The sequence below is a fragment of the Lathamus discolor genome, chromosome 7 (assembly GCF_037157495.1).
Source record: "Lathamus discolor isolate bLatDis1 chromosome 7, bLatDis1.hap1, whole genome shotgun sequence".
Classification (NCBI taxonomy): Eukaryota; Metazoa; Chordata; class Aves; order Psittaciformes; family Psittacidae; genus Lathamus; species Lathamus discolor.
In genome coordinates, this window is record NC_088890.1 from 4,528,360 (window position 1) to 4,551,630 (window position 23,271).

General features: G+C 38.6%; 1 protein-coding gene across 1 annotated transcript in view; it reads right to left on the minus strand.

Annotated features, from left to right (window-relative positions):
• The window catches only part of DOCK3 (dedicator of cytokinesis 3), a 208,073-nt gene that overhangs the window by 151,004 nt on the left and 33,798 nt on the right, over positions 1-23,271 (minus strand). Inside the window, exon 5 of the mRNA XM_065687003.1 lies at positions 21,414-21,510. Within this exon, the coding sequence (XP_065543075.1) occupies positions 21,414-21,510 (97 nt within the window). The remainder of the gene's footprint in view (positions 1-21,413; positions 21,511-23,271) is intronic.

Here is a 23,271-nt window from a genome sequence, read left to right on the forward strand (position 1 = left end):
CATTGACAGGTTCCAGTAAATGTCACTCCTTCAGAAGTGACAATTTCAACTTAAGAGCGACAGTTTAATCTAAAAGGCATACTGGTTTCTTATGCTTTAACCTATGGTAGCATCTGTCATTTTGTTTATGATTCTGGTCACAAAAATCTGTTTCAGAGTCAGCAAACAACATGGAAATTCTACTGTGTAATATTTATTCTGCAAACAACTACTTAGTAATATCATTAACATTTGCTGTAATTCCCACAGTATTCAGTGTCACCTCCTTAGATTACATTAAGAAATGAAAAATTACCTAATTCCAAAATCCCATTTGCTATTCTTAAAAATCTTGACTTTGAACTTAAGAAGAATCATGCTGTTTAGCAAGAGATTAACACAAAGTAAAAATTTACATTCACATTTTACCTGCAGCACATATTCTTGTGCAGTTAAAGGCAATGCAGGCAATACATCTTTTTATGGGCTGAATGAACTGAATCCACCCGATTAACCTGATACATTGAAACCTAAGATTCATGTTTCTGTCAGGACAGGACGACTGAATCCAATGCTACTGATAAAATCACAACTGCTTTACACACATTAGAAACATTAATCTTTATCCTTGGTTTTAAGAAGAGGGGGAAAAAGGCAAGATAAAAAATCAGAATATCTCCCTGAAGTATTAGAAAGTTCTAATACTGAACCTTAACTGAAGAAGCTTCCAAAAATCAGAGACCACTGTTCAGCAAAGGAAAATACAGGAGAAAATTGTAGCCCAAAATTCCCTTATACATGAGTATTTTCTACTTACTGAGAGTAATCATTATTTTATGGTTCTTTGAGCCATTTCAATCTACACAAACTCATATTGATGTATCAACATTTTTACCAGTGATGCACATTTGTGTCTCAAACATACTATATGCCTCCCCTACTATTATGAAAAAAGGAAATGAATGCAGCAGCCACAGCTTTTATGCAAACTATCTATGATACTCCTACTTTAGAGCATGACAGAAGGAGACATAAAGGGCAGGTCATGGGATCCACACACATAAAACCAACTGTTACTACTGACTAAACAACTGTCCTTTTTTACATGTCCAAGTTCAGATTTTAGTGTTCATATATGACAAACAAAGTCTTTCGTAAAGAGAAACAGTCAAAGTATATCAGTTATGTCAATGACTAGTACCATTTGACTGGAGCCTCTGTCTCAGCTGCCCAGTCTGGGACACAAAGCTAGTAAAAGCAGAAATTGTTTTAGTTGGCAACCGCACTGATACAGACATCTCTGCACCACACAGGCAGTGTTGGCTATGCTTAGGTGCAAAGTATCTCCATGTTTTAGCTAAAATGCTTCCAGACAGCTAATAGCAAATAGAAATGTACACTATAATCAACTCTGTGACAAGATGGTTTGGGTTTCAGAGCAGCCAGAAATACTTTCAAGAGTCTGGTCCAGCAAAATCAGATTTATATAAACAAGTAATTTCTTCTGCCTTAACAGTAAACACAGCACCACATACAGCCTTGGGAAGAGTACTAGTAAAATAATAACTGATTCAAATGTAAGATAACCTCCTTCACCCTATGAAACAATGTGTGAAGCAGACTAGCTGTAAACTCTGGCACTGGGCTGACAGCCACCTCATGACATAGCAGGACTGCAAACATAAATTACAATTTAGTAGATAAACAGAAGGCACAAAACCCAGTAGAATGCAGCAAGCAGGATGTAAATTACGAGTAAAGCCTCTTTTCAAATAGCTATTTGCCCTAGAAGACAGTCAATGTTTTGGTAAATAAAAAATTGAAATAGTTAAAAGATGAGCAGCAGAGCTGCAAATACAAAGCTAAGAAAAAACGGGTACAACACCCAGGATAAAGAACTAATTCCAACCTCTTCAATTTAAAAATGTTCATTTCATCTAAGTGACAATAACACTGCAAATATTTGTAACGGACCTGTGGCTGGCAGCTGTCAAAACTGCAAATTTGAAACAAAAATCCATGTAACATCAGAACAAAACCATGGTTTCCACTAAGGGCATCTCCTTGCTTATGAAAAAGAGAAATTAAGATAGAAAAAACCCAAAGCATTCCTGTTAGTGTGGGATACTGAGGGTGTTTTAAATCTGTTTTAAAGAGGGTCACCTTCTGAGGTGGAAGTGAAGTGTTTCCATCAGTGCTTAAAATGTTATAGGATGCTCTACAGCCAAAAGCCAAAAGGAAAGGAAGAAAAATGACATTTTCTCATTAGGCTAACACTCAGCTTAGGTGTAATGGTTAAAAACTCCAGTTAATACATAACAGTGAAGCATTTTGTCAGCATTATACCGTGACTGAAACATAGTGCATCTGGCAATGCAGTACCCTCAAGCACACTACTGATGCTCAGCTGCTGCAGCAGCACAGCCTCAAAAGCAAAAGAATTAGCTATTGACTCACTCTTACACCTTTACACAGCATCTGAATGATTTCTGGTGATCTCCCACTCAAAGACATCCAAAATATCTGCGGTTCTCTACATTGTTTGAAACCTAAGACAGCCTAAAAAAGTACTGAATGCCAATCTTTTTCACAGTTTATACATAAATAGCTGAAAAGCGAGTCCTTGCCAAGGAGAACAGTCATCAAAAACCATAAAGAATATGTTTAAAGGGGTACAAGAATTAGCATATCAACTCAGAAAGACATCACTAAAAAACCATTAGACTTCTACATGCAACTCTTGCCTGAAAGAATTAAAGCACATCAGTGCAGTATATCCACTCCTTCTTAGCATCTTTTATTGTATTTTAGTAATGCTGTTTTTCAACACAGCTGTTCCTGACTAAACAGATTTAAAGATTCATCAGTTTCAAGACTATAAAGGATTATTGTGATTATCTAGTTTGACTTCCTGCAGGGCACATGCCATAGAAACTCACTCACAGCTTGCTGCAACATACTTCCTATAAAATAATGTGGTAACAGATTATTGAAAATCCAATACAGTCTTGTTTTAAAGATATCAGTAATAAAGAAGCAACTGCTTTCCATGATTAATTTATTGTTAATTACCCCAATTATTAAAAAGTGGCTTCATTTCCATTATGAATTTGCATCGCTCTCATTTGTAAATACTGGACTTTGTTATATCTTTTTTGACAGAACTGACAGCTTGAGACAGATTTTTGACAGACTACCTCAATTAGCAATCACCTTCCTTAAGCCTTTCTCCATTTACCCATTTGTAAGCCATGAACAGGCTGCCTCCTCAATGAACTTATGCAGTTTGTCTGTATAAATCACAAAATCATAGAATGGTTTGGGTTGGAAAGGACCTCAAGATCATCAAACTCTAACTCCCTGCCACGGGCAGGGAAACCTCTCACTAGGCCAGGTTGCTCTAAGCCCCCTTCAGCCTGGCCTTGAACACTGCTGTCGTGGTTTAAACCCAGTCAGCCGTAAATTATGCAGTCGCTCTCTCACTCTCCCCCTTTTCTTCCCCCTGCTCCTGGAGGGATGGGGAGGAGAATCAAAAGAACGCAACTCCCACGGGTTGAGATAAGAACAGTAACTAAGGTATAACACAAATCACTGCTGCTACCACCAATAATAATAATGATAAGGGAAATAACAAGGGAAGAGAATACAACACCTCACCACCCACCAACCGATAACTCGCCCCACCCTGCCCGACTGAGCACCAACTGATACCGCCTCCAACCACACAGTATACTAACCCTTCCGGGTAACTCTCAGTTACATCCTGCGCCTGACGTGCTGTGGTATGGAATACTTCTTTAGTCAGTTTGGGTCAGGTGTCCTGTCTCTGCTTCCTCCTGGCTTCCCCTCCTCCCTGGTAGAGCATGGGACTCACAAAGTCCTTGGTCAGTCTAAACATTTGAGCAGTAACTAAAACCCATCGGTGTTACCAGTGCTGTTCCCAGGCCGAGAGTCAAAACCACAGCACTGCACCAGCTACTAAGAAGGAGAAAAAATGACTGCTACTGCTGAACCCAGGACAACTGCCAAGGGTGGAATATTCACAGCTTCTTTGGGCAGCCTGTTCCAGTGCCTCACCACCCTCACAGTAAAGAACTTCTTCCTTATATCCAATCTAAACTTTCCCTGTTTAGAACCTGTTACCCCTTGTCCTGTCACTACAATCCCTAATGAAGAGTCTGTCCCCTCCCCAGCATCCCTATAGGCCCCCTTCAGGTACTGGAAGGCTGCTATGAGGTCTCCACGCAGCCTTCTCTTCTCCAGGCTGAACAGCCCCAACTTCCTCAGCCTATCTTCATACGGGAGGTGCTCCAGTCCCCTGATCATCCTCGTGGCCCTCCTCTGGACTTGTTCCAACAGTTCCATGTCCTTTTTATGTTGAGGACACCAGAACTGCACACAGTGCTCCAAGTGGGTTCTCATGAGACCATAGTAGAGGGGCAGGATCACCTCTTTCAACCTGCTTGTCAATCTCCTTTAGATGCAGCCCAGGATACAGTTGGCTTTCTGGGCCAAAATAATATCTTCACTCTGTATTTGTCAGGCTTCTGTCACTTGCCTATATTTTCTCCAATAATAGATATTTTATCTATTATACATTGATAGATATTTTATCTATTATACATTGAATCTATTATATCTATATATATATTATACATTTATCTATTATACATTGAAATACTAAGAATATCCATGAGATGTTATATTTTAAAGATTTTTTAAAGATATTTTAAAGATGTTATATTTTAAAGATTGGTTTTGACTGCAGGTTTTTTTATAGGCATAGAAATGACAAGAATCAGGAAAACAATTTTAACCAAAAACTTGCATGAAAGAGAAATGCAATTATCTATTCTCCTTGTCCATGGCAAGCAGAATAAGAAATAACCAGCAGAAAGAAACAGTATAGGTTTCAGGGAAAAAGTCTTTAACAGTATGGGCCAAAACATACTGAACTTTTTGAGAGTGCAAAATATCCACTGTGCAGATGTGTTTTTTAAAAACAGGCAAGACAAGCACATGTTCAAAATGCCATAGTTAGAAATGAACTTGCCTTTAAAAGAGTCAGATGGATCAGATAACTCGAAGATCCATTCTAGGTCCTCCCCTCCCATTCTATGTTGCCCTTCTTATCTCTCCTTACCTTGCAAGAATCAAGCACTGCAGATCACCTCTGAATCTTCCTAGCTTTCCCACATCTATCCTGAATAAGACGCTGCAGAATCAATCTGTAGCAACGGCTCAATAATCACCCCATTTAGTCTATACAGAGAAATTTTCTATTACTCTCCCTCTCTGCCCCTCTGCCTATAAAGGCGAGACTTCTTATCCTCTTGGCTATCAAAATCAAGGAAGGGGCTGATGTTCAATTGGTTAGTCATAATAATGTTTCATCATGTTAAGTGTCATTGCACTTCAGGACACAAACACCATCTGTAGGTCCTTTCTATATTTGGACGTATTAGAATAGATGCTGTTTGAATGAGCCAAGTACCTGACAGAAACTGTACTGTTTCTGAACTAATCGTTATTTAACTTTCTACTTCTGCATCATCAGCAAATTTTATGAGACTGCACCAATTTTTTCTGATCCTATTATGAGAACAGCGAGTAACAAAGAGGCAAGAACGGAGTCCTATTACAAGCAGCAGCACTGAATAACAAGTCTCCATTTTCAACTGCTTTGTTATCAATTCATCTGTTTTTAGAAAATGCTGTATTTTATTCTGCACTGTGGATTTCTTTAATCACACTGTCAAGGGAGGGTTATAGTTAATGCCTGCAGAAGTCCTACATTTATTGCTAACTTTATCTATGCAACTTGTAATCAGATTTAAGGATGTGCACAGTTATCTCTGACATGGTTGACAATTTCTGAAGAAAAGGTCAGCAGTAGGAAACAGGGAAACTCAACCAGCAGGCAGCAGTTTTATGGAAGACAACCTGGTGATCCTGGGAAGAAGCTGAACAGGAGCCTGCAGTGATGTCCTTGCAGCAAAAACCAGCCATGTACTAGGCTGTATATGCAGGTCAGGGGAGGCTATTCTTCACTAGTCATGAGACATCTGGAGTACCTATTTACCATGTACAACTGCCAGGTGAGAATACTTTGAAAAGCTGAATGCAGATGCTTCTCACAGGTGAAACAGAACAGGATAAGGAAACAGACACTGGAAATTGAACTAGATAAAGGGAAAACACTCCTCCCTTGTGGGTGGCCAAAATGTAAAACATAGTTTTACCCAGAGAGGTTGTGGGATCTTCACAAATATTCAGAACTTAGCCGGACAAGATCCTCAACAACATGCTCTAGTAGGTTTTGCTCTGGGGAGGAAGAAGTTGTACTGCAGCCCGCCCCCCCCCCCCAAGAAAGTTCTTTCAATCTACTCGATTCTAAGCTTGTAAAACTTAAGACACAACACTAAAACTGCCTATGAGCCATGAGAATAATTTTTGCCTGTTTCTGTCTGGTTTTTAAGCCAAAACTCTATGACGGAGATAAACACAGCAGTAATCAAGAACCACAACAGAAGCGCTTGCGATAACCCATATAATAACCCCTGCTATTAGACTATTACCAATAGTATAAAAAAAATATCTTTTTATTGGTGACTTCTTATTTATGAAAGCATAACACTGTGGGAGCACAGCCAGTTTAACCCACCAGAAATACATGCTGCTAAAAAAGTAGTCTCAAACCTCCTCACTGTATTGCCTCCTTTATGCACACTCTGACTGGCACTTGTACAGTGAACCCCATCAAGAATCAGCTCTGCCAGAAAAAGGCAACAGAATTAAAAACGGTTAGTGTTCAGCGGGAGAATTCCCTAATTCTCACTGCACAGACACTAGTGCATAAGGCATAAGGGCAAGAAGTAGTGTACATGACGAAGCCTGGCTTCTCAAAGCTTGCTCCTGTCTGAATTACTTTCTGCTTCACAGTAGGGATGAAATTGCATTCCAGTGCTTTCTATGGAAGGAGCAATAAAATTACATTTCCTCCCTCTACACTGCCACTTATTTCCAAGAAAATTAATCTTTTGGTCTGAGTTAGAACTGGTAAAGGGATTCAACATAATAAGGCAAGAGGGTAAAAGAAAGAAGGAAATGGTTTGTCTAGAGAACCCAAAGGGACACCCATCAGAAGGCCCTGGCCAGGCCAATTTAAGGACCTTGAACAAAAGCTGATTCATAAGGTACATCTTTCTGATATACTTTAATATGGGAGAATTCCATCAGAAATATGGTGGGTTTCACTGCACAGTAATGTTCTCTGTCTCAAAAAAAGGGCAACTGAGATAGTATCACTCTCTGCATCAGGAAGTCACACCACATATAGATGCTATACGCATGGTGTATGTTTCAGTCCAGGTGTAAGAAAATACTGGCTTTTTTGGCAATCCCTGTGAGCTACATAGTTACGTATTTCCCATATCTACCTACAAAGAAAAAGCCCAAACCTTAAAGATGGTAGTGGAATGAAGAACTAAGGTATTGAAAAATTGTATCTTAGAACAGGGTATGGCCTTTTTAGGAAAAATTAACCCGACAACTAGAAAAGATTCATTTTAGCTTGTTTCATACACATCATTTTTAAATAAGCAAATATACCCAATGCCTGTCTTTCCCTTTTATGCAACTATTTGAATACTTTAACTCGAATGCTTTATCTCACACAGCAATGCCATTTATTTCAATAGAAATATCAAATCACAATTATGTTATTTCTAGACTACCATACTGGTAATAGAGTAACTGTTAAATACTTGCATTTAGATGCATTTCTAATGTAGATTTACATGACGACAGCCAGTAGTATTACAGTGAGAGCTGACATGCCTGCAATTATTGTCAGATCTGAGACAGCAAACTCAGCAGCTACTTCAGAGTATGACACCAAAATTTGACAACAAGCCTAACTGGCTCATTAAAATCACCCATCCAATTCTAAGTTTGTCAGTGACGCTGCTAGCTCCCCTAAAACAAACTGCCATTCTGTTTACATCCTGTGACACAAGGGCCAGACAAAACTTGACTAAAAACTTCTTTGGTTTGTATCCTTCTGGCACTGGATTCGTCGCCGTATTTTCCTCTTGTGAAAGCCAACTGGATATCTCCATTTCACTTTGGTACCTCTGCAAGAAACCACTAAAACATATTTGTGTATCACTTCTTGTCAGCTAAATAAATCATCCAGACAATTTTTTAATTGCAGGCAAAATGAAGTCAACGCTTACTCTACTTTGTCCTTTCATAACAGTTATAGTAACAGTAAACAAACAAAAATAATGTAATGCAGGGAAGCAGAAAGTACCTAATAAAATTCAGCAAATAGAAGAAAACATACTAAGGTTTCATCAAAATAAAGACAAATTACATGCATCACTGGGAATAACTGGGAAATAACTGACAAGGAACCTGGGAAAGGTTATGACAAGCTCAGATTGGGATCCTGAAAAAGAACGAGACAAAAGGGGACAAAAGAGGAGAGAAATGGAGCAGTTGAGCTCCCTGCATGAAGTACAAATCAAAAGCTTCCCAATGTTTAGGGTGGGGGTTTTGTTTGTTTTAACATCTGAGGTCCACCAAATAACTGCCGTAAGTTCTGAGAAACTTGGGGCAGATCTTCAGAGCCCAGTGCTGTGCCAATTCAAACAGATCTGCCACACTGCACACGTCTTTCTGACTGAGCAGGAGAAGGATGACAGGGTTTGACGGATTCTGAAAAAGCACAGTGTTTATGCAGTATGCACCTCCCCATTCAAAGTGACAGGATGGTTTCTTTAAAAAGAAATACTTTAAAATGTTAAAAATATACTACATCTACCTAAGGAGCCAGCACATGGGCCAATAACTTCCAAGACAAAAAGTTTCTGTCACCACGCACACTGATACGAAGATACTAGTAACAGCTACTTGGTGGTTACAAAAACACCCCACCAGAGTGGTTAGGATCATATTTTCTTCCTCCTTCTCTTCCATTCCATCAAACATTCCCTAATTACTGTTTTATTTACATTAATTTTATTAACTCCATTAACTCTATCAACACATTCATGAAACCCGACACCTGTTTCTTTACAGCTTCCTTTTCATTAGTAAACACACAGAAAGAAAGGTTAAAAAGAACCCCCGACGCTGTTCTTTCCCAGTATTCCCAGAAAAGATAATTTTCTTTTAGTATTATGAGCCACTAGTCTATGCTACATTTTAGAAATTCATTAAATCCTATTGAAGCTGGCTTTCAAGCATGTTCCTCTAATAAGAAAACAAGTCCATCTGATACCATCAGCATAAGCGCTTAAATTCACTAGATACTCACTAGGCAGTGACCTGATGCACAGAGAAACTGTAGTTTACCTCACTGTGGAACTTAACTGGCTTTGTGCGCTTCAAATTAAACTTGAGTTATTTAGGCCAAACCAAAAACTCCGAGACCAAAAATGTTACTCCCTTACTCCTTAAAACGGGTAATTCATGGCATCTTCAGCACGTACTCTGCAAGATGGCCAAGGATGTCAGGTTATATATAGGGCAAAAAGACTTCATTAACTATTACCTCAAGTTCTGAGGCTCTCAGGAGAAATAACAGAGGAAGGTACAGATGGATTCCTGAAATAAAATTATTGCCTTCAATGCTTTACTGGCTTACCCTGTCTAAAAATAGACAAAAATATTACGTGCTGTCAGTAGTGGAAAGTGTGGAAAAGTAACGGCACTAGGGTCACTACTAGCACTGTAACTACTGCATTAGGAAACACTGACAGTACATGCACTTCTACACAAGAAACTGAGCTTAAGTTAATTCATAAAAAAAAAAAAACTATTATTCTGAAATTAAAAGACTTTACTGTAAGGTAATAATGCCTTTTCCTAGAACTGTGACACTGATGTTTATCAAAGATGCAGGCTTTATAATTAAGTCGGGGATTAAACAAGAGTGCGGCCCAAACTCCCCCTAATCAGCTGCCGAGGGACAGAACAGGGCAGCTCCTCAGTCCACTTGGTGCCTCCATACCCGTCTGCTGTCAGAGAGGACAGGGTGGGAATGGGCTCTGGGAGAGGGACAGGAAGGAGACAAACTGCCCCTTTCAGCTGCAGTGCCAGCTAGCAGTGGCCTGCGGTCCAGGGAGGTATTAAATAACAGCCTCCCTTTCCTTCTGAAAGCATGCAATCTCAGCTTCATTTCTGAATGCCTGCCCTTGCAGAGACTACAGAGCGAGCATTCACAAGCTCCCTGTCACCTCTAAGGACAATTCTGAAAGAATAAACTGAAATCTGCCCCATCAACTGCAATTTAATTTAGATCAAAGAGCTAAGGCTTGGTGGCAAAGAACGCTATTTCCCCTGCTGTGCAAAGGTCTTTGAATTCAGACTGCTGTCATTTTACAAAAGAACCACCCCCAAAAAAACAAGCAAGCCGCCCCCCAACAACAAACAAAACAACATAAAACCAACCCAACCACCCCAAAAAACACCCCTCCCAAAAAAACCCTTCAGGTAAAAAGCTTGGGACTCTTGATAGTGAAAATCTGTTAAATTCATTTCAGCTCAGGGACATTCCAAAATCAACACACAGCTCAACAAAACACAGCGAAAAGAAAGACTTTGTGTATTGTATCAGCCTTGTGACAAGTCAGACGTGCATGCAATCTTAACTGTTGAGGATAAGGCTTTGAGCAAAAGAGTGACTTGAGCATTTTTAAAAAACCACTCAATTTCTTTGTACCCAAAGCTATTACTTCCCCCCTCACTCCTGGAATTTCCCACATCTCTGAACTTGCTGGTGCAACAGCCACAGGAGCCACTCTTGGCCACACACAAGAGGCAGTGTTTGGCCAAGCAGTGTTTGTGTGCCTTCAACGTTTGCAGTGCTCTTTAGGACCAGCAGCAGCATGCATTTGAGCTGAAAGAAAACAAGCTAGAGCCCACACTAACAGGAAGCCACTGATACAAAGAGGAGTATGTCTATCAGTGGCTATTATCAGAAAATAATATAAGCCTAGATGTGATTTATGTTTTCCATTACTGCATCAACGGTTTTTTCCACAATATGGATTGGATCTCATCAAAACACACTGGATCTTGGCAGTGAGTACTGGCACTAAAAAGAAATGGGCATTTGTTTTATAAGCCGTCAGCGTGTCCTAAATTCATTTATCTTTGGGTGTTAACTTCTCATATCAACTGATAATGTATTTATTTTTCCTCAAAGGCAGTATGTTATTTTTAGGGGTAAATGTACAATCATAAAGTATTCTCACCACCTGAAGAAGCAAATACTATAGAGTACAGGGACAGTAGCTAAATACTTTGAAATCAAACTTGGCAATCACTGTTCTTTTAATATTCAATCAACATTTATGACTAAACCCAAAGCTGTATCTATGATCAATCAGCTAGCACAAGGCTCTGCTTCTAAATGAAGAATGGAACAAAAGAACCATGAAATTTACAGGAAGAGGAACACAATAAAGATGTGAAGAAGCCAAATGACAGCTTGTGCAGAAACCTCCCCAATTTCTTAAGTGCAATTACTGCATACATTAACTTCATTGTATTCTATCTATATTAAGCAATCTTTATGTGTAAAACATTGTATGATCACTCGTATTAAACAGTAGAACTTCAGGAGACAATTTCTGAAAGGAGAACATATTTCTCCAAAGGCCGTGAATCACTATTAGCTCAAAACTAAGAGACAACCAATTTAAAGAATTATGTGAGTGGTCTCCAAAGATACATTTTAAATGTACTCTCCCCCTTTCCTTCCAACATTCACAAAAAACATGTTATGAGGAAATTGCTCAAAGAGAAAGTACAGCACTCAAGAAAATGAGGACAAACAATAACCAAAATCAACCCTGGCTCCTGTACGTACAATTTACAATAGCTTTTGATTGCATGACCACATGCAGAACCTCTTTATTTTGACAATCTAACAAACAGCCATTCAGATTTTCATTATCATTTGTGGCTCAATGTATGGTTCTTAGGGCTTAGCTTACTAAAAATTATTCAAACCTTACCATGAAGGCAGATATTCCCCATTCCTAAGCATTTTTACCTGACATGCAGCAACCAAGTGCTTCAAGTCTACGTGCTTCAGCACCCTATGTGCTCTCCCTCTTTCTGGACGTCACGCCTACTCGCTGTTCACTGGAGAACAGTTGAAACATGAGGAATAGGGTTTACAGTCTCCTTACCATGCAGTAATTGAGCACAAGATAAAAGGTCTTACAGAAAAAGTAGACTAAATTGAGAGCAGCAGCATTTCCCTGGTTCTTCAATGCTTGCATTTGCGATTCTACTTACACTTTTAGATCAATTTTTATTTACCAATTATCTGTACAGTTATGTCCATAATCATATGGCTGGAAGTCAAAATAAAGAAAAAGAAATGGGTCTTTAATAATCTCGTTACACATTTTAATTTCACCTTAATACCTTATGTAAAATCAAGTATCTACTCATTTCCCAGCAATTTAGATGCATTTTTATTCCTGTTTTTTTAGAAGGACACAACAGTCAACCACAACCTCCACTCCAGCCAAATGCAACAGTGCAGAGTAATCAGATTTGGCAGGCCAAGAGATGGCTGCACACTGCTGCAGCTGCAGTGGTCTATGCTGCTCCAGCCACAAGGTTTTTACTACTACTACGCATATATACTAATTCTTGTTAGTGATTTTTCTACCCCTCCCACCCATAAAACTTCCTATTACCCACTTTTCTTAGAAAACACATATAATTATGTTAAATAGGTGCATATATATATATATAATTTAAAATAATTATTAACAGCTATAATTATTATGTTTGTTACCTTTTCCTCTCCATGTCTTATGGTCAGAAACAACAGAAATGGTTATGGCTAGAAAGTAACATACATCAAGATAAGACCGAAGGACACTTCGTGATTCCACATGGACAACAGTGCCATACAGGCTGCCAAAAGGACAGATGTTCTTTGCTTTTCTATTTTAAAAACATCTCTGTCTTCTATAAAATGAAATCCAACAAACTGGCTTTTTAGTTCCAATAAATGCCCTTTAGGGATGCTCAGTCTTTTCCCTTCTAAGCTTTATACATGCACACAAGCTTGCTCACTCACACCAAAAAGCCAGATTGCCATTTCCCCTACCTCCTTTCCCGACCCCACCCCCTTTTCTCTATTTTCTGTTCTTTAAAAATAAAACAAACCCAAAACAAACTGCCATGTTTCCTCAAAATACATCTCTGGAAGACTAAAATCAAACCACACTACTATTTGCCCCTATTTCAAGTGCAATTCTATCATAACATCGTATTTGGAACAAACCAGGTCTCTGTAGTTAAAGATGAAGAAACTCTCAAACTCCTGTTTGGATTTTGGATTAAATCTTCTTTCCCTGGTCTAATGTAATTAAGTGTTCAGTATATTTACAGCACAAAAGAAATAAGTTTGAAAGCATCTGCAGGTCAGCCACTAGTTTCCCCTGAGCAAATTCTATTCTGTTTCCTTGCTGGTTTTCTGTTCACAGCTAGTCTGAATCCGGCATTCAATAAAATCCATTTCCCATGTTCAAATATTGCACATGTACTTCACGTGTACACTGTAACACATGCAGCAGACTGGCTATTGTTCTGAAAGGAAATTGCTCTTTGTTAACTGTAAACTTCAAAGATTTAAAATTAATCTGAAAAAAAAAAAAAGAACCCCAAACCCTCCGAATCCCCCCACAATTTGCCATGAATTTCAGTATTGGGAAGGCAGCGATTCCCTTCTGTTCACTGAAATAAAAGAGCCTATTATGCCCTCTCACACCAATACCTAAATAACATTCTCCTACAAAGCAAGAAATGATAAAACCACCCTGCACACAGTTTGTCACAGCAGGACTTGCCAAGGACACCAGAAGGTGACTTACATTTAATTCTGTCTCAATTTGAAAAATCTATTAAAATCTCCATGGCAACTCAAAACATATATTCCTCCCATAGAGTCTGATTAATACTTTGTAATTTCTGTTTCACAGTCAACCTTTTGTTTGTTTGTTTGAAAACACTTAAGAACTGTCTAGTTCATGCTAATAATCTTAAATGACATCATAAATCTGTATGTGGAAGTAAATAAAAGGTACTGCAGATATTGCTCCTGGTTATACTTTCCTCTGAATCCAACAAACTAACCATAAGTTTCGTGTTCTGCACGAAAGTAAGTTTCAAGCCAATTACAGTAATTTTTCGAATTTTAATGATAAAAGAGTTGCTTACAAACTAATCTTATTTTACTCTCATAAAAACTTATGCCTATTTCTAATTCCTTAAAGCTCAATGACTTATACAAATCGCTATGAGAGGCTGCATTAAATCTCTTACAAATAGGGAAGGGAAAAATAATAATAATGGGAACCCTTTATAGTCTTCAAATAAGAAGCATTTACATTGAACTTCAACAAGTCAGTGCTAACAGGCAGATGTACTCAACTGGATTGCATTTTACAGCAGTGACCTAATAAATACTGTGTAGATTCTACATGAAGACTGTTCCACCAGAGAAAAAACGTAGAGGTCATGACATCCGTTAAAGATCTCCAAGAAACTATGGCTAATTCATTTATGTAAATGCAAGCCTCAATTTAATAAAGCACGAGAAGGACTTTCACTCAGCTTTCCAAACACAACACAATTAAGCAGCACAAAAGCCTATGATTTTAGGTACAAAATCTTCTAACTGCCTAAGGTAATGAGTAGACATAAATCACTGAGACATTTCTATACTGTGGCTTTTATTCCAGTCCCCACAATTCAAGAAAGATGCAGACAGACTGAAATGGGTCCAAAGGAGGCCCACGAAGATCAAAGGGCTGGAGAACCTGCCTTGTGAGGAAAGACAAAAGGAGTTTGGTCTTTTGCCTCTGAAGAATTTAGGCTCAGGAGGACCCTCATCACAGTACTCTAGTACTTAAAGGGTGGTTACAGATTGGATGGAGGCTCTGCCTTCACAAAGAGCCACATGGAGAAGCAAAGGGGCAACTGGTATAAGTTGCACTAGGAAAGGTTTCATCTCACATAAATTTTTTACAGTAGCAATCATTCACTGCAATAACTCCCCCAGGGATGCTGGATGATGCTTCCAAGACGCAATTGGACAGGGGGCTAGATAATCTCATCCAGGCCCTCTTCCCACCAAAAGCTGGACCAGATGATCTTTTGAGATCCATTCCAATTTGGCCTATTCTATGATTTTACGATTTTTCTCCTTCCATGACTGAACATATAAAATTATAAAAATATCCACCTTATGCATACAGCACTGAAGCGTTCATCACTCCACATCCTCCAAATCATTCTGCACGTACCCTTCACAACCCAATCAGGAAAAAGGTTCAAGTATTTTCTAGTAGTCAAATGACAAATCTGCTAAACCCCTCCAATTAGGTTGCTAAGCAATTGGGTGCTTTCCCAGTACACTGCTCCCTTCAAGAAACTGAAGAACTAGATGCTACTAGAAGAGGAAAAATTTACTCTTAGTCTCCCCTATATTCTGTGCAGCACTTAATGAGGCTATCAACTGCATCAAACTCGTATCTGAGGTTTTGGCCATATAAACTAAATATGTAAAAATATCCATAATACTGCCAAACATTAGAACACAGGAATACAGATAATGAAGTGGTAACTTTTGAGTCTCCCTCTTAATGTCAACCAGACTAGCTCTGAAGATTAATTTTAGATGCGTCTTTCATAACACCTGAACGACCATCCTAAAGGAATTTCCGATTTTCAGGTAAGCTTGAAAATTGCTCCAAAAGAAGAGAGAGGACCAATACCAAAGTGCAGTACCATTCTGTAAGTATATCTTGGCACAAATGCCTCATCTTTCCACAAGTTTGCTTGTACAGAGCTGTATGTATGTATGTATGAAATATGCTCAGCCTTAACTTGAAGGAATTCTGCTCCTTCAAGCGAGACCTTCTGAAGTGACCTCAGGTGCAGCATGTCTGGTTTGGATCATGCCACACTTTTTTCTATGTATTTTAGAAAAATCCATCAGCAGTTCCATATTTTATCAGATATGAAGCAAAAGGCATCTAAGTAAAGAAAAAAACCTCAAAATACTCTACTACAGGAGCAAACTACATTACTGATTCAGTGAACAGGATTTGGTGGGGTTTGTCTGTTAGCTGGTTTTTAAGATGAGTTTTGAAGTAAAGCTTCCATTTTAGGGACACCCTAAGCCACCCAAATCAGCTTCAATCATGCCAAGTCCTGTTACCCCCTCTCTTTTCCTCTGATCTCAATCCTCAGAAAATTTAAAAGGCGACAATATGAAATTTGTTTCAGATTCAACCAGCAAAAAATTCCTTCTATTCCCCATGCCATTAGGTCCTACTCCTGGAACTAGAAGTCACTCCACGCTTTTTCCCCCACTCTCCTACTGTGTCAAAGTAGCAAATTACCTTTATTGAACTGATCTGACCAAATTCTAAATTGGGCAGTTGTGTTTGTTCTCTTTACAGTCATCTTCCATTTCAACTGAAACAGTCCTCACATCACATCTTAAACTCTGAGGAATTTTGTTTTACTGTTAAAATAGCTACTATGCTCCAACTGTGGGTTTCAGTGATCTCTTTAAGCTGACTTAACTCACAGGAGTCCTGTCTGACCTGATTAACAAAAGCTGACAGAGAACTTGCAGATCCTTGCCAGAAGTACTATAAAAATAACAAATTTTATCAACACATACAGAATAAGAGAGAAAGTGATCTACCTTACTGGCATTATTTTGCTGTCTCAGTGAAAGTCATACACTCATCTGAGCAACTACACGAGAGCTGCACACATACACTTCCCCATAACAAATGCAATTCTGCATCTTTATCCACCTCTGTGCCTACAGAAGTCTCCCAAAGGTTCATTTTATCTTTTCTGCTCTCTCTTCCTTGTCCCTTTGGAGTAGGCACAAGAACAAGCTCAGCTTCCTACAGCGGTACCAATAATAATCTTACTTTTCTTTCCTCTTCCACTCCATATTAATAAAGTATTGGGGAAGGGAATCACTTTTGTTTGTAAGCCTTTGTAATACTAAGAAAGGATAAGTAGAACATGCTTTTAATTTCTTAGGTTTCCCACAAAACAAAGTAGACATCCTGTTCAAACTGATCTGAAAGCAACACGGAGTATTTGAGCCACGCAACAGTAACATAGATAGAGGGACCATAGACTCAGTGGCAGTATATGTCCATGTCTGTGTGTCTATGCGTGTGTGTGCGTGTAGATGCACACACACATATCTGGTCAGCTCTGGCTATCAGGAACTCTACCCAACTCACCAGCAATTTGGTATACAGTGTTTAAACAGCAGATTCTGAACACTCACTTCCCATCATGAACTCCTTCCCAAAGATTTTGTACAATGGCAGAGAAAGTAGGAAAACCCAAACCCAGTAGGTTAAATAATACAGTGACCTTTTTGACAGAAAGCAGTTACTAAATCTTACTGTTCCTGTGCTCATATTAGAAGACAGGACACAGATCAGAAAGCAAAGAACTGCTTTTTTATTTTCCAGTGTCATGACATTGCATCTATCTGCACACAGATTATACATTCAAATAGGAGGAAAAAATGTGCTGTTTTCATAGAATCATAGAATGGTTTGCATTATAAGGGACCCTTAAGGGTCATCTAGTCCAACCCCTGTGCCACAGGAAGGGACATATTCAAACAGATCAGGCTGCTCAGAGCCCAGTGCAACCTGACTTCGAATGTGTCCAGGGATGGGGCATCTATCACTTCTCTGGACAACCTGTGACAATGTTTTCATGCTGTAAAAAAAATTCTTCCTTATATCTAGTCTGAATCTACCCTTTTGTTTTAAAACCATCACCCGTTGTCCTATCACAACAGGTCCTGCTAAAAAGTCTGTCCCCAGAACCATAAAAGTCATATCATCTTTACTCTTTAAAAAATACAAAATATTGACGTTCTATTACTGATTACTCAGTAACAAAGAAGGTGATTTTTAGGCAGGCATAGTTAATTCTAACTAGGTTATCATGAACTAGATGATCTAAAGGTCCTTTCCAACCCTAACTATTCTATGATTCTATCACTGGAATGGGTTGCCCAGGGAAGTTCTGAATGCTCCATCCCCGGCGGTGTTCAAGGCCAGGTTGGACAGAGCCTTGGGTGGCATGGTTTAGTGTGAGGTGTCCCTGCCCATGGCAGGGGAGTTGGAACTGGATGATCTTAAGGTCCTTTCCAACCCTAACTGTTCTATGATTCTATGATTGTTACAGAAAATATCCACCATAAACAGCAAATTCCAATAACTTCCATACCGGTATTACTTGTATCCTTTTCCCTTTCTAATTTGAAAGAAACCTCTTGCATTTCCAAAATCTTATCATTTCACTAGCATTTTATGAGTTGTAATTCCAGAATCCAACTACCAAGAGCATAACATATTACAGCAAATAACACACCATACACCTTTTTATTTCAAATTCATTGTCAGCACAATGATCAGTTGTCTGACATTGTCTGCTATGCTGAGAGTTTCGTGCATTGAGCTCCTCTATGAACTTCCTGCACAAAAATGCCTTTTTCTCCAGTCTCAGTTTCTAGTTCTACTATGACTAGCACTTTGCTTTCACCCTGATGGCAAAAATTACTGAAATATCACAGCCCAGTGTAGTATAGTGAATTCAGGCTAATCTATCCAATATGTATCTCACAGACAAACTAAAATGACTGCACAGCTCTTATAACTCAAATCTATTCAAGCTTCCCCATGCACAGTCTCTTCCTAATAATACCAAGGACTTTCTGTGGTCAGAAAGAACTGAGGAAATTGACAATATTTTACACAAACTAATTTTCTACTACTGTGTCTCTCAAAATTGTGCTTCACTTTGCCCTTCCATTTCTCATTGTCCTCCTCCTCCTCCTCCCTCCAGTTTTCTGCCAGCTGAGCTATTTTATCTAGGAATGACATAGCATCCCTCTTCAGACAGTGTTTTAATCACTCCAGGTTTCCTGGGTATTACAGTCCAGTTCCTACTGTTTAACTGAAAGGGAAATACAAACCTTACAATGTATCTCAATGATAACAATAAAGCAAGCTCTTAGAATTTCTGATTGAAACAAACTTGGGTCTTTCAAACCATAATCCAAGTAAGAATTTTGTATTAAAGCACAAAAAGAACATTTAAGCCTATCCAGAGGCATTAAGAGATGCCGTACATGTTGTTTGACAGCTGTCTTACAGTGCTGTGCTACAGAATAATGAAGAGCCTACTGTCACCATTTATAGGTACTGACCTACTGAAAGCATTTGCAGGAACAATTAGCATTTGAGCTTTCACTACAAGAAGAAACTCTTCTACAAAGCTGACTAGGCACAGCAGCATGATAAATAACAGTAATTAGATTTCTTACATGATTCTTATTACAGTTTGGGACTAATAAAATTTTCTGCTGCTGCTGATCCAACAACAAGCAAGTATTGCCATTTAGTCTATTAATATACTTTAAGATATGACCTTACAGCATAGCTTCCAGCCTGAATACAAAGTATAAAATCCTAATTCCAGCTCTGCCACATCCTTTTGTGCACCTCTGCACGCTTTCTCAGGCCTCAACTTTACAGTCTATAAATGGGACAAATTTCTGCTCCCCACCTAACAACAGTGTAGATTGCTCTCTCACATCGGAAAGGCAATGGTACTACATCAGTAGTCTTCAAAGTATGAAAAGACTAAAGGTGGTCAAACACTGGCAGTTTTGCCCAGGGAAGTTGTGGAGTCCCCATTGACAAGAAATTCAAAGCCTGATTGGATGCAGTCCTAGAGACTCTGGTCTAGCTGGCCCTACTTGAGAAGGCAGTTGAACTAGATGCTCTCAAGAGACCTTGCAACCTAAATAATTCTGTGATTATTTCTAGATTAGATATCCCCACTCCTGCCCAATTTCTGGAAGAAAGCCACCACAAAAATTTTCTCCTCCGAAGCTCTGCCAATTTCTTCTGTAATGGAACAGATGCTTCCTTCTGAAGTTCTATGGAAACACTAAATTCTTTCCCCTGTTATTTAAGAATGCAATAACGTTATGTGCAATGTTATAATAAGTATAATGAGCTAGAATAGGAACAAGTCCCAGAAAGAAAATCACAAAGCGAAAGTTTATAGCTAGAGCTTTCTCCCTTCCCTCAAGGAACTAGTCTGAACAATAAAAAAGAAATGGATTAGTAGAGAGGAAGCGTAACTCATTTGTAGGTAAAATAATCCCCCTTTTTCCAATTTAGTACCACTGTCAGTATTACTGTTGTCCTCTTCATCTGACACTGGGGAGAGAGAAATCTTGCAGGAGGAAACCAGAAACAATTGCTTTATTCATACACCAGAGAGGTAACTATTTGAACTGGCAAAAAAGAAAGAATCCTAGGTGTAAGAGTGGTATTAAAAAAGTGTGTATACTGTGTGCCATGCCCCCAAATTAGGTCAGATGCTACTTTCCAAGAAAATTTCTTCAGAGGCATATGATCCCCATAGGAGAAGTGAATGCAATAAAAGTAAAATTTATTTCATGATAGACTTGATTGCTTTCTGAAGGGAGTACAGGACATGGCTGCTTATGCTAGAGATACACTAGGCTCATTTAACTGCATCTTTTCTGGCTTTATTTCCTACAGATCTACCTACTGTCACTTCAGGTTTAAATAAGGAGACAAAGTTGCTGTACCTCTATGTAGATGTATTTCTCTAAAGTAAGGAAAGGACATCGATGCTTGTACAACCTACAGTTCTGGTGTTTAATTACTAAGCTAAAGGAAGAAAAAAATTAAAACAACCAGAAAAAGTATTTTCAAATGTGCAAGTTTTATTTGCTGTTCTATGGCATTTGGCAATTAAGAAGAGAAGAACATAATGAAAACTGAAGTAGGTGACATTATGTGGCAGCAACTGAAAATTATATAAAATAGATGAGTATAGAACTCAAGGTATTATCTTGAGTTTTTATTTCTAATAGATGAAGGAACAATCATACAAAAACACCTCCGAGTTCTTCTTTCAAACTCTAGATGCTAAAACAAATACATACTGCCTGAATAATTCTTTGAAGTCTTTGATGGGACTTACAAAAGGCTTTCATTTTGTCTTACTCAACACATATATTATTTCTTTCCTATTTAAGAACACTAATTTGTTTACTTATTTTTAAACAATGAAGCTTTCAGATCTGAATGCAGAATTTCAAAACTGCTGAAAGTTCCACTGTAGCCCATATGAACCTCACCTGATCTGCAGTTAGCGGACCCCCCAGGACATAAGATGAATCTAACAGTTCTATGTTGATGAGGCTTTTTTCCTAATCGACTGAAATACAGGCAACATATCTCCAAAGAGATCTGAGAGGTAAAATACAGGGAGGAAAGTACTGTTCTTACCACATACAGCTGTTTCCATAGCACGGCCCATTCCTGCAGTGTTGCTGTGACTTCAGTCACAACAGAATCTTCAAGCGGAACAACTGTTTCATATTGCCTACACAAGAAGAGGGGGAAAAAGTTAGGAAAAGTGCCCTGGAAAAGGTAGAAAAAGAAATAAATGTCAGCACAGTAATTTGTGAAATGCTACAACTTGAATTTATTTGAATTTGTTCGCCATAAAGGAAAATATCTTAAGAGGAACATTCTGTCTGAAGCAACTCCAGAGTCGTATCAGCTGCTCCTCCACTACATTCCATAAGAAGAGCTTATATGAAGCATTTCCCAGTTACCTGTTCAAAATCTATAATTTCATTCTAATCAAGGTCAATGAAAACACCTTCCATGATTACAGCATGTTACTGTGAAGTGGGGTCTTCATAGGTTTGTATCCCTTCTCTCTAAGGCAGACCAACCTTTTTTCCCCCTCAAATTAGTACGTTAGCCAATGTCATTAAATACCAAGAAGATCTATCATCTATTAGTCTTTCCTATCCAGGAGACTTTTTCATCAGTATAGCAGGACACTGAAGCAGATCACAGGTTTCTTCCTATTATCAAGCCAAATACAGTTCTAATATCCATAAAATGATACTACACGGAAGGGACTCAAAATAGTTCATCATTTCATTAGGAAAGCACAGAAAACTAACAGATGAAAGGAATCACACTATACTCTTCAGCTAATATGAGAGGAACAAACAAAACCAATGAAAGGTGTTTTTCTAAAAATTATTTTTAGAAATGGATTTATAAACTTTTGGCATGAGTGAAAAATAAAACATTCCGGAAGATCAGCCTTCAACAGTATGGCTGGATTTAAAAATAACGCACATCAGGACAACATTTAACCATGTAAATTGGATGGTTTTCATCCCTCTAACCCTGCACTTCCTCTGTTATAACTACTATATATTAATGATATTACACTAGGTCTATGACTCAAACATGAGATTATTATATATCATGCTGTCCTTGTTTCATCTGGGTTAATTTTCTTCCTAGTAACTGGTATAGTGCTGGGCTTTGGATTTAGGATGAGAATAATGCTGACAACATACCCTCATTAATTAAACCTCTCCTGGGTTCAGCAGTAACAGTTACTTTTCTCCTTTTCAGTAGCTGGTGCAGTGCTGTGTTTTCAACTTAAGTGGACAAACACTAGCCAGCCACACAGCCACTCCCTCCCCATGAGGAAGAGAATCAGGAAAAGGTAAAACCCGTGGGATAAGAGAACAACAGTTTGATAACTGAAATTAAAAAAAATATTATAATAAATATCCCTTATAAATTCTGAACTAAGTACTAGTTAACTACAGATTGCAGGAAACAGGTCCTCCCCCTAAAAAGAGTACACATTAGGAGCAGTAATTCTATGCTATAAATACTATTTTATTACACCCCAAATTTATGATGCATTAGTATTACAGCTGCCCTTAATAATCTTTACACAGTCCCTTTGAGGGCAAACATCCAAAGCAAGACTATCAGAAGTCCCATTTTTCTACAGGTACTACGCTAAATGACATTTAATGTGGTTTACGTTCCACATTTAATTTGTTGCCTTGGGTCACTGTCTGCAATGCTGCACTTATCTCCCTGCAGGGGCCTTAATCTAGAATACGCAGGTTAGAAAAGCTGTGAAGACACAGGATATTGATTTCAGGAGTCTCAGTCAATCTCTCATGAAACTTTGTAGGTTTTAGAGCCTACGCACAGTAAAATCTCTGACATTCGACTGCTGTTAGTATTGCTAATGTGAATACATTGACTAAACCAGACCTACCTCCAGCAACATACGAGCTATATATAAACACAG